Here is a 27,303-nt window from a genome sequence, read left to right on the forward strand (position 1 = left end):
ATGAACAAATCGAGCCATCGCACCCAAGCGCACCATTCGTCTCCGACCCGCCCCATTCCGCAGTGGACTAGTAAGACGCGCGTTCCCTAGTCTTCTCGTTTCCCTCGCCGCCGTTGCCGCCGCGTCAGCACGCCCTTTAGTGCTAGAGCCGCGTTAGGCGTCACGCGCCATAGGCTTCACTCGCCATAGGCTTCACTGACTGCTCCATTACCGAGAACGTGGCGCAGGGCCATGTGGCTGTGGGTGGGCAGCGCATGTGGAGCCCTTATGGCACCAGCGCAATAGTGGTCGGATCGTGGACCAACACAAACCCAAAGTCGTTGCCTTGTTCGACCGGCGGACGGCCGAGAACGGCAAGCTAACGTCGTTGTGGGTGCGGCTCTGCATCGTTACTCAGGCTAGTGTCAACCTGAGCGAGGTCCATCGACTGATCGCTAACGCTCGCTAGGACGCAGCCCCGGGCGCCACTATCTACATCGCGGGCCGGCAGTTGTACGAGCTCGGCCGGTCATACTTCCTGGCCGGCACCGGCAGAATCGAGCCGACGAACCGGCTGGCTAAGGAGGCCGCCGAGGATGCCGCCCTTAACGTCACTTATCCCGGCTCCTTCGTCCGGCGCAAGAACGAGGTGTCGGACGGATGCCACACCAATAGGGGCAAGCAGAAGTCTCTGGGCCAGCAGGCACTTGCTTTTTTGGAAATAGCCATGTTCACAGCCGCTATTAGGGAACGATTGTCGAAAGACAAATTGCCACTAGTCGATGGTGTGCGAGATGCAGAAAAGACAACTTCGACTGCATATATGTAGCCCGAGCAGTCACTAGTGGTACCATAGACGTGCTTGTACAAAGCACAAAGGTGTACATGTCCACGCATCCAACATACCGGTGTATGTTAGCCGATCGAATCTCAAGCTGCTTACAGCTACTGGGGCTATAGATCTTACTTTCGTCCCATGCCTGTCCTACTCTCCTGGTTGCCATTGGGTCTGTTTGCGTGCGCTCTGGTGCATCTGCGTTTCTTCGCCATCCGATCAGCAACCTCCCTGTCGGTATCATGATAAGCTAACATGATTTGTAGATCTGTGACCGGTTGTGGGCGGTCTACGTAAACATCTCTGGGAGAGAAGGATGTAATTTAACTCGAAGAGCAGAGTTACATACGCGACATGAAAGACCCGCACACCCTTTGACGGTAAAAGCGGTGTGGGAAGAATAAATAATCCTATACGCGATATGCCTGGGGCAGTATCAAGTTCGCTAAGCGCACACGTCCCATCAGACTGTGGATCATGTGGTCATCGCAGCTATTTGAGCCGTCCCAATACCTAAGTATTCCAGCTACTTGTGCAAACTGACTGTGCTTCCGACCCTTCCGGGGCGGCGAAGCAGTAGCCCCGTGTTAACCCCGTCGTCACTGCCATTGCGACCGGCTAGAGACGATTTCGGGAGCCATAAAGCAGTTGAGGGGATAGCTGTGGTTTCGGAAATAGGGTTCTATGATACCCAAGGTGCCCTACGCGGTGGGCAGAGGTAGACTTTTGGACAGGGCTTCGTCGTGGCTCTCACCTATGGTTCCGGGGCACGAATTATTCCCTGCCGATGATCAGCCCTTCTGTTGTGGTTGGCAAATCAAACGTAGTCCGAGTATTCGTGACGGAGGACACCGCCGTGCCGATCGGTTACGGGTTTTGACGAATCGGGGCATACCAGCACCAAGGGATGGGCTAATTTAAGCAACGCCGCTCCGCATTGGCTGGTACTGCACAGTACACCCGTTCATACGTAGTGTAGAATAGCGTGTGATCGTTGGGAATACGAGGCCCGCCAAGCATTTTTGACAATCCTTCTGAGCCAGAAACGGTTCTGGTACAGACGTCACCGGAAGCACAGCACTACTATAAATCAAGGGACTGAAGCGACCAGACTGAAATTCCACAGCTGGATCCGTGTGCTTGAAATATCCTAAATCACATCACCCCCTCATCAAGACAAATACTATTCGCAGCACACACAAGTGTCAAACCGCCGTCATGAAGACCATCTCTGCCATCCTCCTTCTTGTTGGTCTTGCGAGCGCCAACCCGCTGCGGCAGGAGACCCGGCAAGCCGTGGGACCCTACGACGTCAGCGGTTTCACCGCCAGCAAGGCGCACCTGAGCGCATACTGCCGGTAAACCCCCGGATCTTCCTTAGGGCTTCCTTGGTTCCCGACTAATCCGACCGCGCCAGGTACGATTTCCACGTTTCGGCACCTGCTCTTTCCGCGCCGGCTCACTGCTCGGCGTACCTTGACTCGGGTTTCTCGGGCGCGACGTGGCTGGCGTACGTGTACGAGGGCGCGGGGAACTGCGACAACGACGCCGTGACATGGACCTTCTTCCATCCCACCACGGGCGGCGCCGCGACTTTCAATGTGACTATCGATGGGGCCAGGGGCACGTACGAGGTGCCGGCATCGGACATCACGGTCAGCCTGAACGATGAGGAGAACCCGTTCGACAATGACGTGGCGTACACAGGGCCGAGGGATTTCCAGATCACCGACATTGCACAAGCATAAAGGCTTTTTTCGGGGTTTAGAATGGAAGTGCGGAGTCCTTGGTTAGCTGTGGACTTAGAAGACAGATAGTATAGAAGGTTCAGCGACAGATTAGTTTACATAAGTCGTCCCGAAAATATGACACAGCAGCATCTCTTACTCAGATGTTGCTAGGGTTTATTTAAAACAATGAATAATGGGAACAACCACATAGTATATCCCTGGCAGATCCGGGAGCTGTTGTCGTTGTCTTATCTGGAATCAATTGTTAACAATAGCTGAACCTTAAGATCCTACTTAGAATCCAAGTCCAGCTGCGATTGTCATTGTAGACACGGTGGACAAATAGTAAAACCTAGTGACTGGGGGATGCAAAGGCCCTGAAGCCACACCACATGCACTTCGAAAATATTAGTCAGGTTACTACCAATTGTGCTAAGAGTGCCAGGTGATGGTAATATAGTAATAACATAACAGACCACCTTCACCCAAGAAAGTATTAGAGCGAGTTGAAGGCTAAGGGACAACTTTATATTGCACTAGCGGTTCCTAGCCAATGATGAACTCGGTACTAATCTAGAGAGAGGAGGCTTGTGCCGAGAAATACATCATTCTTAGAGGGGGGAGAAAACGATCGTAGGAAGGAAACTTGATAAATAGAACCCAAATCCTCTCATTATCTCATCCACCGCTACCTTTCAATCCAACTGATATCCCCGTTACGCAACTTGCCGCCTCTCCTACCCGCCACGTTCTTCATCTCCAATGTGGTGTCGACGGCCGTCTGGCCAAACGGCATCCCCGTTTCTAAGCAACATCAGCACTCATTATTCCCCTAGGGCCGCAGGGTCAGGAGCAGTAGCGCATTGAACTTACAGCAAAGGATCTGGTTGCGGATATCAAAGACAAAGCGGTCATTGGAGAGGAAGCCAGAGGCGCCATTGCTCGGCTGCAGTTGCAACCGGCCCTGGAGGGTAAAGTTGACATTCTGATTGTTAGAATCGGGCCTGTCGTATCTGAAGGAGACGGCATCGCGGATGGTGTATATCTTGTCGATGGGACCGTTCCACTCCCGGTCGGGGCTGTCCTGCATGACATTCCCCGGGGACACGGCATACTCTCGGGCATGGAACTTGCCCGTGACGATGTCCGGCAGCGTGACCTGCCCGCTGACGGCGCCAAGCGCGATTCCCATGATACAGGCAGTGGTAGGGAAACGGACGGTTAGGGTAACCGAGCAACCTCTCTCACGATCGTTGGGAAGACTGACGTGGTAATCGGGCAGGGTCACGTTGGCGACTTCGCGGGTCTCGTCAAAGGCGACGCGCACGTCACCACAGCTTTGATCGGCCCCGAAGCCGTCGGTAAACTTGGCTCGCTGAGTAGGTTGGCGGACCGCGACCGTTGGATTGGCCAACGCCGTCGCGGGAAGGAGGAGAGCAGCAATGGTAAGATATTTCATGGTGATTGCTGGGTTGAAGTATGTGGTCTAGGACTGAAGTCGATGGATGATCGCGGGATACGTACTAGAGACAAGTGTTGGAATGAATGCGTCGAAGATGTGCGTGCTACGGATGGGAATGGAATGGATGAAGTCTGGGGCTTCGTGCTCATATTTATGCTCGAACGGAGTTGGGCATACGGTCATGTCTAACACCATCTCCGTGCAGACCGCTCCCTATAGCAGAGCCTCGCACTTCCGTGATCGCCGGCTTCGTTCGATTCTCGGACCTGGCGGCTACTTACGGCGAACCTGGGAGTTGAGGTACTCGTGTTACTTGCTCTTCTGAGTAGTATCTTGAAAGGAATCGCATATGACAGACGCTAGAACCGGTGACTACCAATGATTGCAGCCGACACCGAGCGTCAGTAGGGTGGCTAGTATAAGCCAACGCTCCTCAGGATGCATCAACGGATCCATCAGCCCGGACATTCCGAACGCTGGTATGGTTGGATACTTGCCACGGTGATTCTCTTAGCACTCAGATGATGATAATATGCATCATGTGGAACACGGCCGCGGAAAGAAGGGACGCGTATTGCTATGATGTTGCCACCCCTTAACGTTTGAGCTGAGCGTTGGCATTAACCTCGGACAGAGTCCCAGTAGCACCTGACTAGAAGGCACCGGCGCGATAGAACTGCGCACTCGCTGAACTACGAGTGGTGGCGTCATTCTACCATCTCCAGCACCAGGCTGCCGGCTTGCAGGCAGGGAAATGGTCTTTTCCTGCTTGGTATGGAACCAAACGAACCTTGGACGAGGACTTCACCACACCATTTCACATTTCGTACTTAGTACTAGGAGTACCAATTATCCCACAGAAGAAAACTAAGCCCGCGCTTGCTCACTCACCACGGGTGTAACGTTGACGAGAAAACGGGGCGTTACCTTCCCTTTCGGCCTGCCTACCTTAGTCTCACAAGATACTCTTCCTCAATTAACGCAGACGCGATGCAGATTCGGCCGCTTGGTAACCAATTGACTTTCAAGTAAGGTATCTTGTGACTGGGGGTGAGCGTAGTGCCTGCTCGTGTAACAGTAAGACTCACGTCCAAGTCAAGCAGCGCAGGCTGATGCCAACATGAGCCGAGAGTCATTTATTTGGTACGCAACTTGGTTCTCGCTCCGAAAGCGTGGTTCGGTTCCAGCCTTAATGCCTTGTTGGTGCGGAGTCCGACGTCCCGCGCTCACGTCTAGTTCATTCCCAGTACCTGGTCAGGACTGAAGAATGTCACAACCCACCGTGCCATCTTCGTAGTAGAACATCGGCACATGGTGGATCCATAAGTAGTGCTTGAACGATCATCTCAGAAGTCAGTTCGAAAAGTTAAATTTATGCCTATGGTAGACGCCAGGACAGACACATACTCGTTAACGCTGCATATGGGACAAAGTAAGATACCGGTTGTGGACAACGTAAGACAAGGCGAACTTGCCAAGGCCCAAATAGCCCTCCCAGTCACGTCGACGCTTCCATCCTGTGCTAACCTTTGAAGCGCTCTGGGCTGGACCGGCCCCTACAAGTCAGCCAAGCTATCTCATCGGCCTTATTCATCAACTCAAGGAAAAACCCTCCGAAAGACATATTCAGAACACGGATGGGTAGTTGAAGGGATCTGGTTCTTCCATCCCAGAACTCAATTTAACCGGGTTAGGCACCCGAACACGGGCTTCCATTTTAGTCCTCCTGCAGCTTGGTATGCTGTTGGCGCGAGTTCTGGGCTGGCTTATGCAGGTGATATGGTGGCTGTGGGAGGGCACTGTAAGATAGGAGGAACATGTAGGGTTGAGGGGAATGATTAAACCGACCAGAGCCTTTTTAGGTACTGGGTGGAATGGTAGGTGTGGAGGGTACGATTAGCTGGGACGCGGGAAGCGTAGCCGATAGGGCTGTCGAGTGCTACAGTATTTGATTACCAACCAACAATTTCTGAGGCCCCCAACGTTCCCCGTTGCATAGAGCCCCTTGGATTGCGCGTTTTAAAGTCAAGAGTGAGCACAAGGGTGGTGTGATCAACGTGCCGTGGCCACAAACCCATGCCATCCGGTACCGCAGGAAGTTGGTCTCAGATGAGGTTCAGTTCGTCAGAATCCTCCCCTCAGTCGGGTTCCCCAAGAGGACAAGTTCCTTTCCCGATGGGGTTATAGGCATACGCATGTCGGGTATCCCCTAGGAAGTCAAAGCAGTTACATAGAGAGTCGTCTATTCCGAGGTTAGGTTTGTATGCCATGGTATTGCACTGTCAGCCAACCTCGCCATACGCAGAGATGCAAATCAGAGCCGCCGATTAGTAGCCGTGCTCTGTTCACGCGGCGTGCATTAGGTAAGAACTACTTCCTAGGATCTCCCACTGCCTGTGGCTGTCGTCTTGGCTCATCATGGCTGTATGCGGACATCAGCACGGGTCCCAATCGCATCTAGCCCCGGGTACAGATGGTACTGCTAGCATAGGCTCGCACTATTACCCTAGACGATTTAAGTCTTTTTACCACTCTCGATCATCCGCATTATCTGCTCCTACCTGGGGTGTGTAGGTCAGCAAAGCCGAATGCTACACGTGTCTGAGGAGTCTGATCCTAGTGGAGGCCAGACGACCATTCAGGATGCCTTGGGAACACCATAGGACACCCAAACCAGGGCTCCAGGCGGGATTCCACGTGGTTAATAGGTTTAGAAGACTGGATTCCATTAGCACTAATCAAACAATAGAAGCCCGGAAGGCCTGTAGTAGCTGGAACTTCTACCAGGCCATCCCTGCGACAATTTTATGTATCACATAAGAGGCCCCGAACCCAAGAAAGGTAACTTAAGTCCTCAGCTCCAATGGAGTCATTTATCAGGAAGTTGGCACCACCACAAACCCTACCCCGCTGATCCAACTCCGTACCGCTTGCGTCCGTAGAAAGTTAAGGACTATCCACAAATCTAAAATACGGCTTCATCCAAAAGTAGGAAAATAATTGCCCTCACCACCGCTAACTATCGCTAATGATACTGTTCTTAATGACCAGTAAAACACTTCATTAGTAGCTCCAGTAAGCTGAAATACCCATAACTATTTATCAATCAATGCATTTAACTAGTAATCATAGTGATGTCTGGACTGGTGCGTGGGTGATTGGCTGATTTGCACTCCTACATATCCGGTTTGGACTATGCTCAGTGGTAAAATCGTACCCGGCAACTCGATCGGCGGTTAAGGTCCCGGCAATCCATCTACTCTGCGTTCCGTGGCTCAGGGGCAGTTTCAGGGGATACACATGCGGAAACTGCCCGGGGATAATAAAGCATGTGTTGCATTTCGGGGAGTTTCGGTACTCGGTCTATGGCACCCATCCGGCCTGCCCGCTGTGCATGGGCAAGGAGCTTTGTACCAGCCATCTGCAATATACGATCAATGACAGTTGGAGGGACGCAACTGAGGCAGAGGAGGAGGGGACGGAGCAGAAGATTCACGTGCGGTTGAGGGGTTTGGGTATCTCCGCTTCTATCAGAGGAGTCAACAAATAAGGTGCTTTGTTGTAGGCCTCATCGCGTTTTGTAGGCCTCATGCAATCCTGATAGGCCGCATGCAATCCTGATAGGCCGCATGCATCCCCGCAGGCCTCTATGCCTTAGGTACTAAGGTAGGTACCTTAGGTAGTTGGGGATTTGGTCTCTCGTACAGTACATTCTGATGTAGTCTTCAGAGCGGGATAGGAGACAAAAGTTCGCTGTCACAAAACTTCGAGGCTGGATCCACTCAGGATCTTCTTAACGTACTATACTAGTGTATGCCTCTACCCGACATTTTCCCTTGCGACGGTTTATATTATCCGCTTGTTGCAGCAACCCCCCCCTCCTCCGCATTGCTTAGCTCAAGTGCAATCGCCCACAGAACTGCCACACAGGTATTCACATACTATGGCGCTCCGCCAGAAGCTTAGAAAGCCATTTGTGGTCGAGCCAACCTTGGATCAGTGGGAACATACCCATACCGTCGTGTTCCTGCACCGCTTCCCCGAGTTTACACAAGACGAAGAACTGCCTGTCAAGGTGCTCTCGTCAAAGCGAACCAAAAATCACAAGACGCTGCGCGAACAGTTCCCCAGCGTTCGCTGGGTCTTCCCTTTCGCTAAGGCGGGCGCACGGCCCTACGCAAACCTCACCGCCGACGACAAAGCCGCTATAGGTCTGGTCACAACTAATCGTTCTCCCTACATCACCCAAATCCTTCTCCAAGAGGCCGAGCGGGTGGGTGGTCTTGATAAAGTCATCTTGGGCGGCCAGGGCGAGACCGCCGTCGCCGCCCACGAAGCCATGGCCTCGTTCCCCGAGATCCGCGCTGCTTTGCTTGGCCAGCCCGACGGGATCGCCAAATTCCTGCGCAACACCTTCCACACCCCGTCATGGACCAACGCCGCCACGCACCCACGCCTCGCCGGTTTTGTCGGCATGCACGCCGAGGCGCGTGAGGTGACGCGCGACATCGCCAGCTACAGCATCGCGCGCAAGGCGGCCAACGACCCGCTCCTGGTCAACACGTCCGTCGTCGTCAACACCCCGCACTGCTTCATCCACGGCGGGTACAAGGTGCAGACGGCCACGTGGGACGGGCGCCGCATCGACGACTTTGCCAAGTTCCTGGAGGTCGATCTGGGCGTCTACCGGGTGGCGGACGCGGCGGGGGGGCCCGGCGGAAACGAGACGCTCACGCCCCGGGACCGCCGCGTACAGGAGCCGGCCCGGGAGAAGGAGGAGCTCAACGACGCGCAGAAGTACGCCATCGAGCTCGCCAGGGACAAGAAGGCCAACGAGGCCCTGGTCGACAAGATCAGGCGGCGCATCGAGGCCGACAAGGTGGAGCGCAAATTCCGCCAGGAACGCGAACGTCAGGCGCGCGGAATTCTGCGGCGCGCGACTGAGGCCAAGGCTGGGAGCGGCTCTGCTGAGGGCGGAGATGACGGCGGCGTGACGTATAAGGAGGGCTTGGACGGCGACTATGCGGATGAAGTGCGCTCTCATACGAAAAAGTCCAGGAACCAGCCGCCCGGACGGCGCGCTGCTGATGGCATGAACTGGGAGAAGCCGGTCGAGGCCCGGGGAGAGATGAGCGAGGCTCGGATGAGGGCTTTTGGGTTGATTTCGGAAGAGAACAAGACTGTGGTCGAGAAGGCGGAGGATGCATGAGAGACGGTGTACGGGGTTGGGCAGTCTGGCACTCTGCTTGAAGGGCATCATTGCATCAAGTGAAGACTTTTGCGTTGTGCGTGGTTGCGTGCTTTTTGATAACACTGGATCATCTACCCATCATTACATAGCTTCAACAAACCCTCATCGAGCATCGCGTTACGAGATTCGTCACAGCTTGAGGACGAGCTCTTCGAAGGTATGAATGGATAGTAACTGCTTATTCTTGGCTCTGACTGAAACGCTGCTTGTAAGATAGGACTCCCTTGTTCTACGGTAAGCTATTGTAAGCTCTATTGAAGGTTTAGGTCGGTTAAAGGTTACGAAAACGATTTGCGCAAGTTAGAAAGAGGGTCATGCTAGGTTCTAGTAGCCCTGGATGGAGGAATAGTGCGGTCGGAATTATGACGCTAGAACAGGCTAGCTGCCTCGAATTATACGGACACATTTAGTACCTTAACCAGACTAATGTACCTAAATACGGAAACCGCATAGCTTGTATGGCGGCTGTGGGCATTGCTCCGTCCTAGGCATTTTCTTATAGCTTGGCCATCGTAACCCTTACCACGACACTCATCGATCGTAACACTTACTGTACTTCTATTTTAATTGTAACTGCTACATTTTTATATCAAGTAGTAGCCGTATCTTCCAAGTTATCAACCTATCCATTCAACTATGGAGTTGTAGATCGCTCTTAGGCAAGCTGTATAACTACTTTATTGTTATTATTCCTACACCATTTTATCCACTCGAAAAGCATTCGTAAGTGAGTGATGTGCTGCAGCTAAGCGTCGTAGGTGAGAGACAATGGATTTCATTCTAAACCTTTACGCATTCATTGCCCTCGCCAGCCCCCAGTCAATCACATCGTCTCCCTACTCATTTGGAGGAATCCTTACCTGATGTAAGTCATCCATTTTGCTGAGTTAAGAGCAGCAGAAACAAATCATCTTCCCCGTCTAATCGACCGAGCAAATCGGCGACAATTGCCACGACGATGGACGGTTGTTTCTACTCAGTGCCAAGTCGGGGCTGTGCAGATTGCTTAAATTTCGGGGCTGAACTTCCCATCCCCCGCCACCTGCGTCTTGTTTCAAAGAATGAGCGGCAGCTGGGTGCCTAATGCGCCGACATCCTGCCCTTTACAACGACTCTTGGATCAACCTACCATCTCTCAATATGTCTACCAACAGTGTCCCGAAGCCCGTGGCTTCGGCCCCAGGCTGCAAAGTGTGCACAGTCGCATCAACCCTAGTTCAAACAGGCTCAAATCCATCGCCATCCCAAATCACCCAAAGCATGCTCGGGCCAGCAGCCCTGCTTGGGACCGTTAAGGACTGTGCCCAAAGCGCAGCCGCATGTTTCGTCTGTCGAACTCTGATCGAGGAGCTTGCCTCGCAGTCTGCACATAACAAACTTCGGCAGCCTGCCGACGATGATATGGTAGAGATGGTCTACATTACGTTCATGGGTGTTTGGGAGATAGCCGTCATGCCACCAGAGAACTCCTTCAGGTGGCCGGGTCCGTCGTCAATAGCATCCCTGAATCTCATCCGCTATGTCGAGCCTCGAGATGCGGCCCGACCTACTTTACATAAAAGGGAGATGTCGGCATATTTGACGGACCGTTCAAGAACGGATTTCTCACGGATCAAGAAATGGAAATCTTACTGCGATGTCAACCATCACGGTACATGCTTTGCCATCGGGGACCCATGGAAGCGGATGGATTTGGCTGATAATCTGTTTCTCATCGACGCCGAGGCCGAATGCGTCTTGCGGCAGCCGGCTTTGAGTGCATATCTTACCCTTAGCTATGTATGGGGTGCTGAAAGCACGCCACTGGTGTCGACGACGGCTAACATTGGCGCTCTATCCAAACCGCACTCCCTGGCAGGATCGTCCACGCTAGGCAGGCGGCTGCCCAGAGTCATCAGGGATGCAATGATGGTAACTCTAGAGTTGGGTTACCGCTATCTCTGGGTAGACAGGTTGTGCATCGTTCAGGATGACGAACCTCATAAACAACAACAGCTGGCCGCCATGGCTGCCATCTACGCCAACTCGTCGATCACCATTATCGCTGCTCAAGGAGGTGACGCACAAGGTCTTCCCGGCGCCAGCCTAATGGAGTCGCTGGAACGGCGTCCCTTTAGCACTATTTCTCTTCCATCTGGCGTCACTCTTCTCTTGGATAAGCCTAAGCTGCTCGGAGAACCATACGAGTCGCCAAAAGATAGCGACTATCGTCGACGCGGATGGACACTCCAAGAGGAAATGCTATCAAACCGGACGCTGAAATTCGGCCATCAAGAAGTCAGGTGGATGTGTCGAAAGATGCGGTGCAGGGAGATATATGATGACGACCTCCAGGTTCAAGATAATCGGCGAAGCTCCAACGAACTCCAACTTTTCAAACCATACCCGGATATTCGCACCTACGGGCATTTGGCCGTCGATTATACTAGCCGGATCCTGAGTTACGACAGCGATGCGGTCCATGCCTTTTCCGCCGTCATCGCTGCTTTCAGTAGGTCCATGCGGGGAGGTATGTTGTATGGTCTCCCGGAACTGCTATTCGAGGGCGCATTACTGTGGCAACCGCGGACGCCCCTGCGCCGGCGACATTCCCCTTCTGCGGCACCGTCTTGGTCATTTCTAGGCTGGCAGGGCCCCGGCCTGAACCTGGGGATTTGGCAGGAGCTCTACCTCAACACGGCCCGCGACCTACAGGGCCAGTACTTGTACTTCAGATCAGTAGTCCGGCTTACGTCATGTGTTGACTACTACAAGACCGATATTCTAACCGGAAACCGCTCACTGGTCCTAAGCTCCTACGACAACGAGACAAAACGGAGACTTACCACGCGAGAAAGCAGCCCAGGGGGGAACCCAAGCCCCGTACGGCCCACTTGGACCGACGACAGCCACAAAGTCCCACTCCCTCGGGAGCCCTTCGCACCTATTACGGGCTCCTGGGCACCTACACTGACCGTCCGAACCCAGATGTGCAGCATCCTTGCCGGCGATGTTCTACCCAGCGATCGAGACCCACGTGAGGAGTCCTGCAAAGACATATCTCTCCTTGACAATAATGGCTCAGTCATCGGAGCCGTCACACTGAACAGCAACCATCACGGCGATGTCTCCGGAACAAAGCTATGCCTTGTGATACTTTCCAGGGGCATCATCTCGTGGCGTGCACATTCATGGGCGATGCCCGAGCTGGGTGTGTTCCATGCCGGGTGCCCACAGCCGTGCCCCGCCTCTCCATCGTGTCAAGCGGAGGAGCGGTTTGTGCCATATGATTTTTACAACGTCATGTGGGTGGGTTGGGAGGCGAATATGGCGTACCGGAAGGGCATAGGGCGGGTGCTGGTGAGCTACTGGGACGGGCTGCGGCCGGAGGAGACTGAGATCGTTTTGGTGTAGGCGAGCCGGGGCCGCTCCAGCCGTATGTATGGGTGTGGACGCCGCGCGATAAATCCCGTCATCTAACTACGCCGGCTCGAATTGATAACTTTCTCCGAGCGGTAGAAGGTCCTCAACCGGCAGCTGTTGAAAGTCCAACAGACACGTATCTACGGTAGCAGACATTGAGGAGGCAATCATTAAGATCAAATCACAGCTCTCGAGGGCTACGATGTTGACGATGTACTAATTATGATGGATTTTATCTCGTTGAAGACATTGCGGGAGGGATGAGAAAATGACTGCTTTTTAAATTCTACTTGTTAATGAAACTTGTACTAGGGCTTACGATGGATGAGAAGCCATGGTACACTTCAGTACCCTACGAACAGCGTTGCGTGAAACGATTAATTTGATTGGTACCCCCGGAAGCACAATGGCGCGGGCAGCACCGACGGATGCGCGCTATCTGCCAGGACGCTGACCTACTTGGGGACCTCAGGATCGGGCGCCTTGACCGTGTACTCGTAGTACACTACATTGGAATCCGCGGGCGCTAGCTCAGTAGCATCGACGATATGCGCCTGGAAACCCAACTTGATCGTAGCGTCGACCGCGACCACCGAGAGCTGTGCGATGGTCTTCTCACTAATCCGCGGTACATCGTCACGGCTCCGAAGCGCGAACGTAGCTGAAAACCTCCCGGCCCGACCCGTCTCCACAGCCTGGATACGATACAGTTCCTCCCTTACCCTCAAGTCAACACGAACCCGCTGCTTCGCCACTGCGGGAACCACCTCCCCTGACACCGAGATTCGGCCCGTGTTGGAGTCCTCCCTGGGAGGTTCAAACAACCTTATCCGACTCGCCCTCTTCGGTTGGACAACAGCCTGCAATCCACCAATCCTACGGTATACAGACGGGTAATCCTCCTCGTACTCCCTCGCTATCAGTCCCGTCACCCTGACAGCCGCCACCTTGCTCTCCAACTCGTGAATCTCCCTCAGCGGCACAACAATCAACTCCAACCTTCTTTCCCCCTTCGCCGCCACCGTCACCACCCGGTGCGGGAAATACACATAAAACCCCGCGGGCACCCCGGCCAGCTGCACCACCACCTGCGTCTCCACCGCCAGCGGATTCCGCACCGCCACAGGCACCTCCACCGCGTACGGCGCCGACCCGGAAGCGGGCTGGAAACGGAACACGTTCTCTTGCGCGCGGTTGTTCCCAAATGTCACCTCGCCGGCCTGCGGGGAGATGACCACCTGCAGGCAGGTATGCTGGCCGACGCGCGGCACCCAGTCGGCCTGGACGTCGGCGTGGCCGCCGGCTGGGATGGCGGGGAGGGTGCGGACGCCGAGCGGGGTCCAGGAGCCGTTGTCGCCGACGCCGGGCGGCTCGACGGCGTAGACGGTGGCCCGGACGTCGGCCGCGGCCACCGACCCGGCGTTGCGGACCCGCGCGTGGATCGTGTTCCGCTCCCCCACCACCGGCGGCTCCGCCGCGTCCCCTCCCGGCGGAACCACCCAGATGTCCGGGGTGGTGTATGTGGACGTCGACCACGGCGTGATCCAGAGGTCCACCAGCCCCGACGGGTCCGGGGAGAGCGGCTGCGACCATTCGACGCGGACGCGGCAGACGAGCGGCCGCGCTTGGACGGTGCTGGAGACGACGGAGATTTTGATGGTCCGCGCCGAGTCGGTGGCTATGTCCCCCGCCAGGAGGAGAGCAGCTTGGGATTGCAAGAGGGTGATGAGGCGCATTTCCTGGTTGTTATTTTGTGTGTCGCGGATGACGCGCGTGACCAGGACTCCGCCGTCGGCGGTGGCTTGGGTGGGGATGGAAGGGTCGAAGACTTGGGCGGTGCCGCCTGGCGCAACGGGCCCGGGCTTCTGGCGGACTTCGATCCAATACTCGAGGCCGGTGCCGATGGCGATCTTGACGAGGTGCGCACGGGCTAGGTCGGAGTTCTGGGCTTCGCCGTGGGCGACAAGGTCGAAATCCTCGGAGAACTCCTCCTGAGACCAACTTAGACGCCGGACGTTGTGCACATCCGGGTTAGTACTCTCGTACCAGCCAAGCTGGTCCATGAAGTAGGCGGAGAACAGTGGGTGGCTGTCGTGCTTGCCCATGAGGTCGAAATACTCTCCGGTAAAGTCGGACCCCGGGGGAAGGTCGGAGGAGTAGATGTCCTCGGGAAGCACTGACTCATTCTCAATTAGGTTATGGCCATACTCGTGCGCGACGCGGCCCCAGTTGGCCGTCTCAGCCACAATCATAGCAAAGAGCTGCTTGGGGATGTCAACCGTGTAACGGATGTCTTCGAGTTGTCTGGGAGGGTCTTTCGGGCGGAAGAGATCCCGCCTTCCTTTCTCGATCGTAATGTTGCCCCGGGCTCGGGCCGTCCGCTCTACATAACAGGCGACCATCAATACATCAAAAGTGCCCAGGTCATGGCCGTTGGTGGAGGCTTGGTGTGCGGCTTCGGTCCACACTTGCTGAAGAACATCCCCGCCCCTGAAATTGTTGATTCCTGTATCGTGGTAGTAGTCCCGGCCATCGGTCATCTCGTAGTAGTCTGTGACGGTGAAGTCTAGCGTTAGGGCGCCGTAGCTGGCTTGGCTGTAGTAGAGTTTGACGTCCTCGGTAATATTCACAATGACTTGTCTTGCGGCCGCTTTGTCGCTCGGCACGACATCCCAGGGGTGCAGACAAACACATAGAATCTTGGATACGCCTGTGTTAGGAAGCTGGTCGGCAAGCGTGCGGATGGGGCCAACAGCTTGGTCGGACACAGGAGATTTGGACTGGACGGATGCGTCAGGGGTTACCGGGTCGTTGCCGATGCCCTCGTACGAGAGTGGAGGGGCATCAAGAAACTGCGGCCCAGGTGGTGGCCCGGAAATGGGCGTAAAGTCATGCTTAGATTTGCCGATACCCTTACGAGTGCAAACTTGGACAGGCCCAATCTCGGCGAAGAAGTCGGAGATGACAACGAGGCGGTGTGGCTCAGCGGTGACGACAATGGCACTGCGCCCGCCGATAGTGACCTCGTTCTTATCCCGCCGAGGATAGAAGTTATGGCCCACAATGACGATAAGTGAGCCAGGATACGCAAAGTGCGGCGCAAAGTCGGCAATGATGGGGCGGCAACCTTTGGCCGGGTAAAGGCTCAGAAACTGCTCTTGTTTGGTCTCATCGAGCACATGTTCTGGCAGCGGCGGTGAGATACCGTCCAACTTGAGGCGAGGAACAGTTTCAGCATCCTTGGCCAAGCTGCATCCGTAGCAGCGATAGCGATGGAAGGGAGAGTGTAACGGGAAGCCGCAAATCCACTTGAGCGCCATGGTTAGGATAAGGTAGGTAGTTCAAGATACTAGTTATCGAGTAATGCCATAGGTCAGTCGTGCATGAAATTGGCATATTGGATGAACAACTGGGAATCCGCTACTCCACTGCGAACTAGTAGTAGTACTTATAAGTAGCTCCTTTACCAGAATGACTGTCTCCACAAACGTACTCATCCTAGACATCTTCCATCATCAGACTATCAGCCTTCGGGCATGGGGGCTTGGCGGTGTATGCGGGTTTGGTTAATTTTTGCTGAATTATTCGCCAGCCCTTCTCATCCTGCTTCTCACCTGACCACCCCGAACCGACGGTGGATGGCAAACTGATGGCGTTATTGGACGCCAGTCCGCGGGGCTGAATCCCGAAGTCAAGCCCACCCACACATAATGGCATACTAGTCCCGACCCCTTGTTGTAAAAGGTCTCAGAAAGGAATGTGAACCAATTTATTCGCAGATCCTACTGCGGCCGCAAAATTTATAGCGTCGTGCTGCTTGGAAACGTGTCCTGTGTCTCGGTTGCCTTGGCCGTCCGCACCGACATGACGGACAAATAACCGAACCAAAATGCCTTGTGATATGAGTACAGAAGCTTCCTACGGACATTGCGGCAGAGCCAACGGCGGAAACCGCGTCGCATCCCCAGCCGATTCAGCTGTCGCCGCTTTCAGCCGCCTCTCGTCGCGGTCCGATCCTCAACCGCGGCCATGGCACCAGACACGGTTCAGTTTCGCGTGGCCTCCTGAGCAATGCCTGTCAGCGCGTCTGTGACCGCCTTGCTCACAGCCCTCTCGAGGACGATGTCGACCAGATTGTTCTGAATTTGCTGTCGCTGAAGGAGCTTCGTGGCAGCTCATTTAACGCCGTTCACATCGAAGGCAAACTTAGAGATCCGGTCCAAGAGAAACTTCATCTGGTCCAGGTAGCCACGGCGACGCTAAACATGTTATGACGTGATAGGATAATCAAGATTGCTGTCCATTAAGAGAAGAGCGCGGACTTGTAGAGCTCCAGATTGTTGCGTTTCTTCTCATAATCAATTACTAACTAACTCCTGACTCCCAACCCCGTGCCCATGAATAACGCCATTTCATCAATAATGCTTTAATCTAATACCTCGCCTTTACTCTATACACATCATCCCCGGGCCCGGCAACCCATTCCTCAATTAAAAACTCCAACAGCTTATACATATTCATCGTCAGCTCCTTGGACGACCATTCCCGTGACCACATCTCTGCGCCGCCCACCCCATACTTGGCCAGCCACCTATCATCCGCCACCACCCCGACAATGAAGTGCTTGTAATGATCCTTAGCCGTCCCTGATATCCGGGGGCCCATCCCCATCATCACGTCAGCAAAACCGGACCTTTTTGATTTGTATAAACGGAATACGGAAGGTAAAAAGAAAAAAAAAAATTAAACAAATAAATAAATAAAAATAATGAAGAAAATTATTAAACTCACACTCAGTCTTATCCGGATCGAGCGCCACCTCGAAGCGCCTGGCCTCTAGCACGCTGATCCGCTCCTCGACGGCGCGCTCCAGGTCGACGAAGGCCACAAACCCCTTCTTATCGGGGACGATCGTGTAGCCGTGGGCGAGGTAGTCGCACAGGAAATTGGCAAAGTGGTCGATGACGACGTCGTCTTCCCAGCGCTCGAAGGCGCGGACGGTGGCGAAGCCGAGGCGGCGGGCCATGCGCCGGCGGGAGCGCGATCGCGAGTGGGAGCCAAAGGCTGATCCTGTTGTGACGGCGGGCATGGTGGGTGGGATGTGAAGTGTGGTTTGGCCCCGGTTGGTGAGAATTCTCTTGATCGATGGTAGTATTATTATGATTAAAAAGGGCAATAACGTTGGTGGCGAGGAGTTAAGGATGGTATGGTGTTATGGCTGATGGTCGAAGGCTTGAGGGAAGGGTCTTCGGATTACGAGTATTAGTAACATTCATGTGTAACATTTGAGAGGGCAGGCGTCGGTGAGTTGCGTTGACGAGAAAAGGGTATGACAGAGCGGGAACAAAGTAGAAGAAATAGTACAAAGTTGCGACCCTTTTTCCGGGCTTGAAGTCATGTGAATAGAGAAGGGATCAGTGTTTTGGTTTTCAGGCAGAGCGAAACATGCTCAGAGTAGATGACGGGGGCGCGATCACCGATCTCCATCCTGGCCGGCTTCATGAGCCAGGGTATTGCTGACTTGGGAATGGAGCACGTGTTTTTGGACTGGTTGATCAATCAGTCCGGCCTGGAGCTGGATGACCCCAAGTCAGAGGCCCGCGGGTCTGCTGCGCCGTCGTGTTTGAGGCGCGTCCGATTCTGGCGACGCAGGTCATCCAAAGTGGCCGGCGGCCCAAGCTTTCAGTGCTCATCATCCATCTCGAAAACAGATCGGCGGCATCCCCGTCAGCCTTGCAATGCATTTAGTATAGCGTAAAGAAGCGGCATACGCTCGATTAACGCACATACAAGCAAACGCTGCGATGCGGGACGCGTAGGGGCGTTTTATCGCGGAAAGTAAGATGCTAATTAATAGAATCGGGTGTCTAAGGTAACCTTGAGTTAAGTATTTTCTAATCTTGACCACCATAACTCCCCACTCCTTTGATTGCTCCAGTCTTTATTTACTTGATCTGGTTTACCAGATTGCACTCAAATTCAACGTGAACTACTTCTTGCATCACCAACTGACTCATGCCCTTATAAGTGAGAGTCCCGGCTTTCATGTGCGCCTCCAAAGATGCCATCAACTCGGAGCGAAGATCGGCATTTATCAATCCGTCGAGAAAGAGGGACTGGAGCTTCTTATCGTTGTATACCACTCCCAAGCCCCCGAGTCTCCAAACAAGCCAATCAAACCGATTAACGTAGGCGCGCAGGTCTTCGACATCGAAGCAATAAGGGATCTCGAATAACTCGTTCTCAAGTTTGTTGCGGCCCGCCTCTGGCACATCGAGAATGGCCTTCTTGATGACGTCCAAAAGGAGTTTGGCGTCGTACTGGAAAGTATGGTCATCGTAGCCAGTGATTTTGATAATATCCATGACTGGATTGACCGAGTTCCGCAGGATCGAGTATGCCATCATCTTGTTGCGGCGATAGGCTTGTTGCTCTTCGATTGTAGCGTCGGCTCCTGGTACAGCAGCAGTGCCCTCCACGAATTCGCGTACCTGGAACCAGTTGAGATGGAAAACCACGCCGTAATACCAGTCTTGGTAGTCAGCCGCCCCCCTCAGCGGCGGGATCGCGGGCAATTGGAACTCAGCCGAGGTCGCCATCTTGACTGTGTCTGTGGCTACAAGTGAGGAAAGTCAAAAACCCTGCGACACACCGAGACCGCAGTCGAGAGGCCGGGCGCAAACAGTTTCGGTGGTTTACACCGAGGAAGGAGTGGTTTAACTTAAGCGGTTCTGACTAAAGTAGTTCTAATATCGGGATTGATCGCCTACCTGACTAGGTGTGTTGCTTCCATTCTCCTTTTCTCCAGTTGCTTCTCCTGTTTATCTCATATAGTTTTTTCTCGCCCAGTTTTTCTTTGCCACGCCGCCTTCATCCCTTCGCATTTCCTTCCATCGTGTCCCATTCTCTTCTTGAGTCAACTCGTCAGTAGTTTTTTCCTCTTTGTTTCCACCTTACGTTTCATCTCGCTCTCTCCTGTATTCAATATCTGTTCAGAGTACACTGCTGGGCCAGCAAAGAACTGTCAACAGCGAACAGTGGGGTCTGCCGAAACTGGACTCCGCAGGGAATCTGAGTGCCGGGGTTGCACAGTGCACTATCCGGCTTCCAGTTGCACATTCGCCATTGTGTCGCAAACACTAAGGCAACCGTTAGAGACGGCAACGAGGAGATGGATTTAATCGCAGGCGGCACTGGGAGATACCAATCAAACCCGTCGAATTCCCACACATTCCTACGAGCACATCAATGCCCTCTCCGACTTCCACGTTTATCCCGGATCCCAGATGAACTGTAGGATGCCGGAGTTCTTAAAGTCCGCGGAGAATCTTGATAATTAGGTAGGTACTAACGGCACCTAGGCACCTTGAATGAACCCAGTGAGCGCTTGTGAACCCCAAAGCAAATTACGTCCCGGCCGTTATTCATGATACTCATGAGACTATTCTAAAAAAAAACCGGACCGGGCGGGTCGGTAGTTAGAGTCTAGACGCCCGTAACTCCACGCATCAGACCACCCCCGCAGCCGCCCGGAATCGGGCGGGAACAGTAGCATCAATGGATTAACACCTGTAGCCATTGCCAGCGAATGAGCAAGCCGCTAATTCTCAGGGATCATTGCCATTGGGAGACGGCACTGCCAAGGCCCGAAGCGCCGGGCGAAGTCAGTGCATATCCCGCAAACAAGGACCCGTTGCAGGAAAACGGGCAACTCGACGACCTCCGCGGAGGCGGGGATGTCAGATCATTTTGCGAACCCAGCCCGAGGCCCAGACGGCCCCTGTCATGGAGATGCAGCCGTGACGTGACGGAAGTCCGGGGCATTGAACTGGCGCTCCGCAGAGCGGCACCACATTGACGACGCACTGACGCGCCCGCTGTACTCCCTCGGAGACGGCACGGCATGATGCAGCCGGGCTGCCTGGATAGCTGCCGACACTTAATAAGAGTGGCGTGAAGCCTTAAGGAGCCCGGATCATTTGTCCCCAGCAGTAGTATATAGTAGCCTGTGTCTGCCATTATTCATTTCTACGTCAGCCAACTGAAAGAGATGTACGCAACTCTAGCCAGATCCTACCGGCCAACCAGCCTTGCATCCATTTTCCGCCCCGGTGCCAGTATTGCCAGCAGAAGCTTCAGCGCATCCGCCACCATGGCTACGGCTGACATGCCGAGTTTCCCCTTCAATCGGGCGTCCGGCTTGGACCCCCCGGCCGAGTTTGCACGGCTCCGCAAGACGGACCCGGTCTCCAAGGTCAAGCTGTACGACGGGTCTGCGGCTTGGCTGGTGACCAAGTATCATGATCTCTGCAAGGTGGCAACGGACCAGCGGTTGTCCAAGGTACCTATCCATCAAAGTTGTCTCCGGGCTTAATACAGGAAGTTGACTGGCATGTGCCGCGCGACAGGAGCGCAGAAGACCCGGGTTCCCCGAGTTCAGCGACAACGGCAAGCAGGCGGCTAAGCAGAGGCCGACGTTTGTAGATATGGACCCCCCAGACCACATGAAATACAGGTAAACGCCGAGGAAATGCATGTTGTCTCTACGATACCCAGGCTGAACAGTCCATCCAGGGGCATGGTCGAATCTTTCTTCACCCCGGAACACGTCAAGTCGATGCGGCCGTACATTGACAAGACAGTCAACGACCTGCTAGATCGCATGAAGCAGAAGGGATGTGCAAACGGGCCCGTCGATCTCGTGGAACACTTTGCGCTGCCCGTCCCGTCATATGTATGATTCTGTTTGCTGGCATGCAAACCATAACTCGATACTGACATGGGACAGATCATCTACACCATCCTCGGCGTGCCGTTTGAAGACCTCGAATTTTTGACGCGACAGAACTCAATCCGCACCAACGGAAGCTCCACAGCTCGAGAGGCGTCCGCCGCGGCCCAGTAAGCATTGATGTGCGGCGCTTGAATGCCAAAGAAACCCATCTGACCGCTCCTCCAGGGAATTGCTTCGGTACCTCTCCGAGTTGGTCGAGAAGCGCATGGAACAGCCCAAAGACGACCTCGTCAGCCAGATGTGCACACAGTACATCAAAACGGGCAACCTCTCCAAGGAAGACGCGGTGCAGATGGCATTCCTCCTGCTCGTCGCAGGCAATGCGACCATGGTGAACATGATCGCCCTGGTGAGTACCGCCGCCCCGCCGCCTTGTGGCACAAAAGACAGGAAGGCCGGCCACTGACGCGGCCACCATCCCTGTAGGGCGTCGTGACGCTGGCGCAGCATCCCGATCAGCTGGCCGAGCTGAAGGCGGACCCGGCCAGGTGGGCCGCCCCCTTCGTGGAGGAGCTGTGTCGCTACCACACGGCCTCGGCCATGGCCATCAAGCGCACGGCCAAGGAGGACGTCGAAATTGGCGGCAAGGTAACGATACTCCCGAAACCCCCGGTGAAAAGGCTACGGCATTTGATCACGGGACGAATTAGCTGCTAACCGGATGTTTCCTTCCCCTACGCGGCAGCTCATCAAGGCGGGCGAGGGCATTATCGCGTCGAACCAGTCGGCCAACCGCGACGAGGACGTCTTTGCCGACCCGGACAAGTTCGACATGCACCGCAAGTGGCCCAAGGAGGACCCTCTGGGCTTCGGGTTCGGCCCGCACCGCTGCATCGCCGAGCACCTTGCCAAAGCCGAGCTGGCGTCTGTGTTTGGTGCGTTGCGGCTTTGGGAGCTTGTTTCGGACCGGACGCTGACTGTTTTATTACGTCTAGAATCTCTATACAAGAAGCTGCCCGATCTCAAGCTGGCTACATCGATCGCCGATGTCGAGTACACGCCGCTAGACCGTGATGTCGGCATCGTCAAGCTGCCGGTGGAGTGGTGATTGAAACCTATTCCCCAACCCCCCACCCCCCACCCCCCTTTAAAATTTCCACGGGGCTTCGTGGTAGTGGGACAAGAGGCAGGGGCGAGGTCGCGACGCGTCTAACGAGCGCGGTGGTTCCTGCGTGCAACCATTCGGTGGATAACTACCTTATACCGTTGGGACCTGTATAGTTTTATGAAACTCGTTCGCCGCTCCATTTTTAGGAACCATATGCCGTACGACTCCTCTCTTGAGTGTCTTCTTTTGCCAAATAATTACTTACGAGTCGATCTTTTTGGAAAGCGAACCGCAGCCAGCTGTGACCACGGAAGGGACTGCATCTGCTGTCCTGAGCACGCTCAGGGGCGCAAGCTCAGGAGGCGCAGTTAGTATTGACTCAGGTCCTTGCTCCCTTGCAGGCTAGTAGTACACCCAAGACTAATAATTATTACGGTTGTGTACGAGGTACCGATTCTGAAAAGATGAGGAAATTTGCTTGAGCGCCGAGCCGCGTAAGCAAAGTACCTGGTTTACGCGACGTTCTCCGAGTCTTATTGGGTCTTATCTTGTGGCTTGCCCCACTGCCTCTTTGACGGAAGGGGGAAAACCAGAGGGACCCGAGAAACCCGAGCTGGCCCGTGCGTTGCGACCTGTTGTGCCCCACGATGCCATGGAAGAGAATAAGGGTATAAGAAGACGAGTCGTCCAGCCGGCTGGAGTGTGTGGGGCAGCTTGAGAGTCTCCTATTCTGTACATTGCTTCTCTTTTTCTTCCCAATTCCTCGGATTTCTGTGCCAGGTGCTGTATCGAGCCCGATCGAACATTCGAAATACTCCTCCCTATTCCGAAATACCTTAGCTTAGCCGCTAGCAACACTTCTGGATGGCGAACCAGAGTAACGGCACTCAAGCGGTCCCCGCTGAGTTTGACTTCCAGCTCTATCGCTACGAACCGTCACTTGCCGCCGCGGTCGTGGGCGTAGTGGTATTTGCCATCCTGACCCTGCTCCATTGCTGGCGTGTATTCCGATACAAGGCCTTTTATTTCACTGCCTTTACCGTTGGCGGTGTCTGTGAGTTGTTGAGTCTCTGCCACGGCCTGACCTGGAACTGATACACCCCCTTTCAAGTCCAAACCATCGGGTACAGCGGCCGCATCTCTTCCCACTTCGACCGCTACGCCCTTGGCGGCTTCATCACCCAGGCAATCTTCATTCTCGTCGCCCCGGCCCTGTATGCCGCCTCCATATACATGATCCTCGGCCGTTTGATCCGTACCCTCCGTGCCGATCACCTCTCGCTCATCCCCATCCGATGGGTTACCAAGATCTTCGTCACGGGGGACGTGGTCTCCTTCACACTACAGGCCGGCGGCGGCGGTATTCAAGCAGCCGGTACACTTGAGATGTACGATATCGGCGAAAAAGTCATCATTGTTGGCCTGTTCATTCAGATCGCCATCTTTGGCTTCTTCGTTCTCACCAGCATCCTCTTCCACCGCCGCATCCTCCAAGAGCCGACACGAGCCACCACCGACGGCGGGATTCCTTGGAGACGGCATTTGTGGGTCTTGTACTCGACAAGTGCCCTCATATTGGTGCGAAGCATCTTCCGAGTTGTCGAGTACCTGCAGGGAAACGGCGGCTATCTGATCTCGCACGAAGTCTTTCTCTATATTTTTGACACTCTTTTGATGGCCATTGTTATGGCAATCTTCTTGGTTTGGTACGTGAATGATTTGGAATCGGTATCTAGCGTTAAGGGCAGAGAAGAATTGGGTTCGGTCGATGGCGCCTTGATGGATGAGTTGTCAAGGTCATGAGCAATGGCGAGTCGCCCGGCATAGTGTTATAGACGATAGAATCTCCCTGTGGCGCAGTTAGCCAGTACCTTCAGCCGTTAAGGGATTTACCATGTATAGACGATAGAACAATGACCAAGATATGGTTGGGCAGACATTAGATAGGTACGTAGCGCTGGAATTCCTACATTACTCATCACAGCGCACGTCAAGATCTGGAGGTCGAGGAAAGAGTAAGAATCATGCCTTTACTTCAACACTAAATATTCTACTTGTCTCATGGGCACTCCCTTCATATGTGATTCCCTTTCACTTTTGGGTAACCGTTACCAGAATCCTTGACCGGGAATCCTATCAGAAGATGCGAGCTAAGAAACATGGGCAACATGGGTAGCCGAAGGTAATTGATATGCCAAATGGCAGAAAATTTCCAATAATAAAAACCATCAAATACTTAGATTTATGATAATAATAACAATAAAAAAAATGAATTAAAAAAAAGGCACATACCTCTTTGCTGAGCCGATCTTGACAAGGCCCCAGGAGCAATATCGGGTCAAATCGCCAATACGGGATTATATCCTTTTTACATCATGGTATTAGTGAGATAACCTGTTGGACTTTTAGGTGTTGGCCTCTGTACAAAAATGGGCGGTGACTGAACATATTTGAGTAGTATTTGATGCTTTCGTAGCAGGGGCGGGTACCTGGCATGATGAGCTCACACAGTGTAAAGAAAGCGCCGATAAAAATTCTGGCACTGCCAGTGTCAAAATTCTGGACTCCGTTGGCTCGCATCCCCGATTCAGCCCTTGCTTTGAGGCTCAGCCCCTGAGTTGCAAGCCAGGCGCTTACGCGGCGGTCTCCAAGACATTGAGAAATGCTTCATTCCCATCGGCCCCATCGTCCCCATCACCCTGTCGTAGCTCATGCCGTAGTGGTGCCTACGTGAGGTTGCCATGCCGGACCGCCCGCATTCCCATCAATCTCCGCTCGTCGCAGCGGATCGTGACGCGCAAGTTGTAAATGCGCGGACTCGGCCAAAGTCCAAGACAGGCTGCTTACCTTGCAAGAGGAGGAAGCTCAAGGCAAGTATTCACACTTTATATGCATCATGACACTTTCCCTCCATGTTGGTGGATAATGTCGGGCACGATAAGCGTGCGGTTCGGACTTTGGATTGGCACAACGGCAACTGGAATTGGTCAAGTGGCAACTACCTTACCCTGGCTTGCCTTACCTGCACACTTCCATTGTCCTTGTATTGACTCGCGGCCAACAGTGCGACGAGCAACACCCGCGATGCAAAAGATGCGAAAAATCCGCCCTCCCCTGCGAGTACCCCCCCGGCCGCTTGGTCGACAGTAAACCCCCGACCCCATCCTCAGACTCCTCACACCTCCTGGACCTCGAACTCATGCACTACTATTCGACCGTTGTCTACGCCGACTTCACCTGCAATGCCTCACTCCACCCTATATGGCAGCATCTTGTTGTCCGGCTGGCTCTCCGCAGCGATTACCTCCTCAAAACCCTTCTCGCTGTATCAGCCCTACACCGCGCTAGGAGAGCCGATCCCGAGAGCAGGGAATCCTATCTCTCTACCGCGTATTCATATCACCAAACTGCCCTGCAATCAGCCATGTCCCTCATGTCTAATTCGACCACTTTGCATGATGACGAGGCGGTTAATCTCTTCCTCTTTTCGTCTCTCACCATATATTTCGGTCCGTCCCCACCCCCCACAACAACACCCTCCAAACTCCCTCATCCGTCTGTCCTACTAACCATACAACGTTTCATTTTTTCACCACACAGTCCTCGGTAGCCCACTTCCGTCCCCAGGAGACGGCAGCAACAGCCTTCTCCTCTTTGGAACCCCGTTCGTCCCCAACTGGGTTTCCCTCTTTCGCGGCACCAAAGCCCTCATCCCGCTCCTCGCTGACGCCGGCGCATTCTCTTGGCCCTCGCCAAGCAACAGCAAGAACAGCGATAACGGCAGTAACGATGACATATCCATCAACCAGATGCTCCAGGTATACGCCGAGCGGTGGAGCGCAATCCGCCCTGCAACCCTGGCCCCGTCCCCCGAGCAAACGGCGCTAGACAACCTGCAGCGCCTGCTGGAGAGCACCGTCGGCCCCGACCGACCCGACGAGCTGAGGGTGTACCTCGCCGCCGTGAGCGAGCTGCGCGTGCAGTTCGACCTGTCGCGCACGGCCGTCGAGCATAAGTCGATGGAGGTGTCGGATGTGTTTATCTGGGTCTACACGGTGATTGACGACTTCGTCCCGCTGCTCAGGGTCCCCACCCAGGAGGCTCTGGCCGTCTTCGCGCACTTCTGCGCGCTGCTGAAGAGGCTCGAGTTCCATTGGTGGCTGGCGGGCTGGGCCGATCACCTGATGGGCGAGATTCAGAGGTTGGTCGACTACGAACATAAATCCTGGATCGAGTGGCCGGTTGCGGAGGTGGCAAGGGGAAACGCGGTTCAGTCTAGTTCAAGCCACGGGTAGTGCTAGTTGCCCTTACTACGCTTCGCGTTATCGACGCTAGCGAACTCCCTGTTCGGATTTTGCATGGTGTTGGTTACGATACTATCAACGAGGACGCCGCGGCTTTGCTGATCTTGATGAGAAGGATCGAGCTGGATAAATGTGTGACGATGCGTATTATTAGTTGAGGGCAGTAGTTGATGGACCTGGTGCTCAGACCGCGGGTGAATTCATGTGGAATGAGCGAATCGCCGACCGCGGCGACGCGGCCAAGGGACAATGTGTACCTGTGGTGGTCTGCTAAATTAAGAACTTCGTCAAAAGCTACATTGTTCCTCTCCTCCGGTCTCGTCGGACCTCTCAGGCACTACTTTCCATTGCCTGCTTAAACAGCCCCTACCTTCATATAGTTATCGCATGGATATGCATGCCCGAGACCGGGAGAAAATCACCTATTTGCTTCAATTCAAGATGTGTTCAACTCGCCAGCACAAGGTCTACTAGCCAAGACCTTATCTGGAGGCCGCT

The 27,303-nt window shown here is 54.2% G+C and overlaps 11 protein-coding genes across 11 annotated transcripts; 7 read left to right on the top strand and 4 right to left on the bottom strand.

Moving 5' to 3' along the window:
* MFIFM68171_08018 (uncharacterized protein) lies at positions 1–808 on the top strand (the record flags this gene model as incomplete). Its single annotated transcript, XM_071063438.1, has 3 exons — positions 1–70; positions 190–287; positions 449–808. The coding sequence occupies 3 exons, from the start codon at positions 1–3 to the stop codon at positions 806–808; spliced, it is 528 nt and encodes a 175-aa protein (XP_070919539.1).
* A 1,224-nt stretch (positions 809–2,032) lies between these two features.
* On the top strand, positions 2,033–2,562 carry MFIFM68171_08019 (uncharacterized protein; the record flags this gene model as incomplete). Its single annotated transcript, XM_071063439.1, has 2 exons — positions 2,033–2,172; positions 2,232–2,562. The coding sequence occupies 2 exons, from the start codon at positions 2,033–2,035 to the stop codon at positions 2,560–2,562; spliced, it is 471 nt and encodes a 156-aa protein (XP_070919540.1).
* Positions 2,563–3,376: 814 nt separating this feature from the next.
* Positions 3,377–4,003, bottom strand: MFIFM68171_08020 (uncharacterized protein; the record flags this gene model as incomplete). Its single annotated transcript, XM_071063440.1, has 1 exon — positions 3,377–4,003. One exon carries the CDS (start codon positions 4,001–4,003, stop codon positions 3,377–3,379), a length of 627 nt encoding a protein of 208 aa, XP_070919541.1.
* A 3,946-nt stretch (positions 4,004–7,949) lies between these two features.
* MFIFM68171_08021 (uncharacterized protein) lies at positions 7,950–9,215 on the top strand (the record flags this gene model as incomplete). The annotated part of the gene is made up of 1 exon (XM_071063441.1): positions 7,950–9,215. The coding sequence occupies one exon, from the start codon at positions 7,950–7,952 to the stop codon at positions 9,213–9,215; it is 1,266 nt and encodes a 421-aa protein (XP_070919542.1).
* Positions 9,216–10,517: 1,302 nt separating this feature from the next.
* Positions 10,518–12,650, top strand: MFIFM68171_08022 (uncharacterized protein; the record flags this gene model as incomplete). Its single annotated transcript, XM_071063442.1, has 1 exon — positions 10,518–12,650. The coding sequence occupies one exon, from the start codon at positions 10,518–10,520 to the stop codon at positions 12,648–12,650; it is 2,133 nt and encodes a 710-aa protein (XP_070919543.1).
* A 464-nt stretch (positions 12,651–13,114) lies between these two features.
* On the bottom strand, positions 13,115–15,979 carry MFIFM68171_08023 (uncharacterized protein; the record flags this gene model as incomplete). The annotated part of the gene is made up of 1 exon (XM_071063443.1): positions 13,115–15,979. The coding sequence occupies one exon, from the start codon at positions 15,977–15,979 to the stop codon at positions 13,115–13,117; it is 2,865 nt and encodes a 954-aa protein (XP_070919544.1).
* A 1,111-nt stretch (positions 15,980–17,090) lies between these two features.
* MFIFM68171_08024 (uncharacterized protein) lies at positions 17,091–17,748 on the bottom strand (the record flags this gene model as incomplete). Its single annotated transcript, XM_071063444.1, has 2 exons — positions 17,091–17,305; positions 17,451–17,748. The coding sequence occupies 2 exons, from the start codon at positions 17,746–17,748 to the stop codon at positions 17,091–17,093; spliced, it is 513 nt and encodes a 170-aa protein (XP_070919545.1).
* An 856-nt stretch (positions 17,749–18,604) lies between these two features.
* On the bottom strand, positions 18,605–19,258 carry MFIFM68171_08025 (uncharacterized protein; the record flags this gene model as incomplete). Its single annotated transcript, XM_071063445.1, has 1 exon — positions 18,605–19,258. One exon carries the CDS (start codon positions 19,256–19,258, stop codon positions 18,605–18,607), a length of 654 nt encoding a protein of 217 aa, XP_070919546.1.
* Positions 19,259–20,811: 1,553 nt separating this feature from the next.
* MFIFM68171_08026 (uncharacterized protein) lies at positions 20,812–22,501 on the top strand (the record flags this gene model as incomplete). The annotated part of the gene is made up of 8 exons (XM_071063446.1): positions 20,812–21,000; positions 21,068–21,174; positions 21,234–21,393; positions 21,448–21,560; positions 21,619–21,802; positions 21,880–22,041; positions 22,139–22,328; positions 22,389–22,501. 8 exons carry the CDS (start codon positions 20,812–20,814, stop codon positions 22,499–22,501), a joined length of 1,218 nt encoding a protein of 405 aa, XP_070919547.1.
* Positions 22,502–23,365: 864 nt separating this feature from the next.
* MFIFM68171_08027 (uncharacterized protein) lies at positions 23,366–24,304 on the top strand (the record flags this gene model as incomplete). The annotated part of the gene is made up of 2 exons (XM_071063447.1): positions 23,366–23,555; positions 23,613–24,304. The coding sequence occupies 2 exons, from the start codon at positions 23,366–23,368 to the stop codon at positions 24,302–24,304; spliced, it is 882 nt and encodes a 293-aa protein (XP_070919548.1).
* A 938-nt stretch (positions 24,305–25,242) lies between these two features.
* MFIFM68171_08028 (uncharacterized protein) lies at positions 25,243–26,796 on the top strand (the record flags this gene model as incomplete). Its single annotated transcript, XM_071063448.1, has 3 exons — positions 25,243–25,371; positions 25,566–26,010; positions 26,102–26,796. The coding sequence occupies 3 exons, from the start codon at positions 25,243–25,245 to the stop codon at positions 26,794–26,796; spliced, it is 1,269 nt and encodes a 422-aa protein (XP_070919549.1).
* Positions 26,797–27,303: the final 507 nt, after the last annotated feature.

Source organism: Madurella fahalii (assembly GCF_045866475.1).
Source record: "Madurella fahalii IFM 68171 DNA, scaffold_4, whole genome shotgun sequence".
NCBI lineage: Eukaryota > Fungi > Ascomycota > Sordariomycetes > Sordariales > Madurella > Madurella fahalii.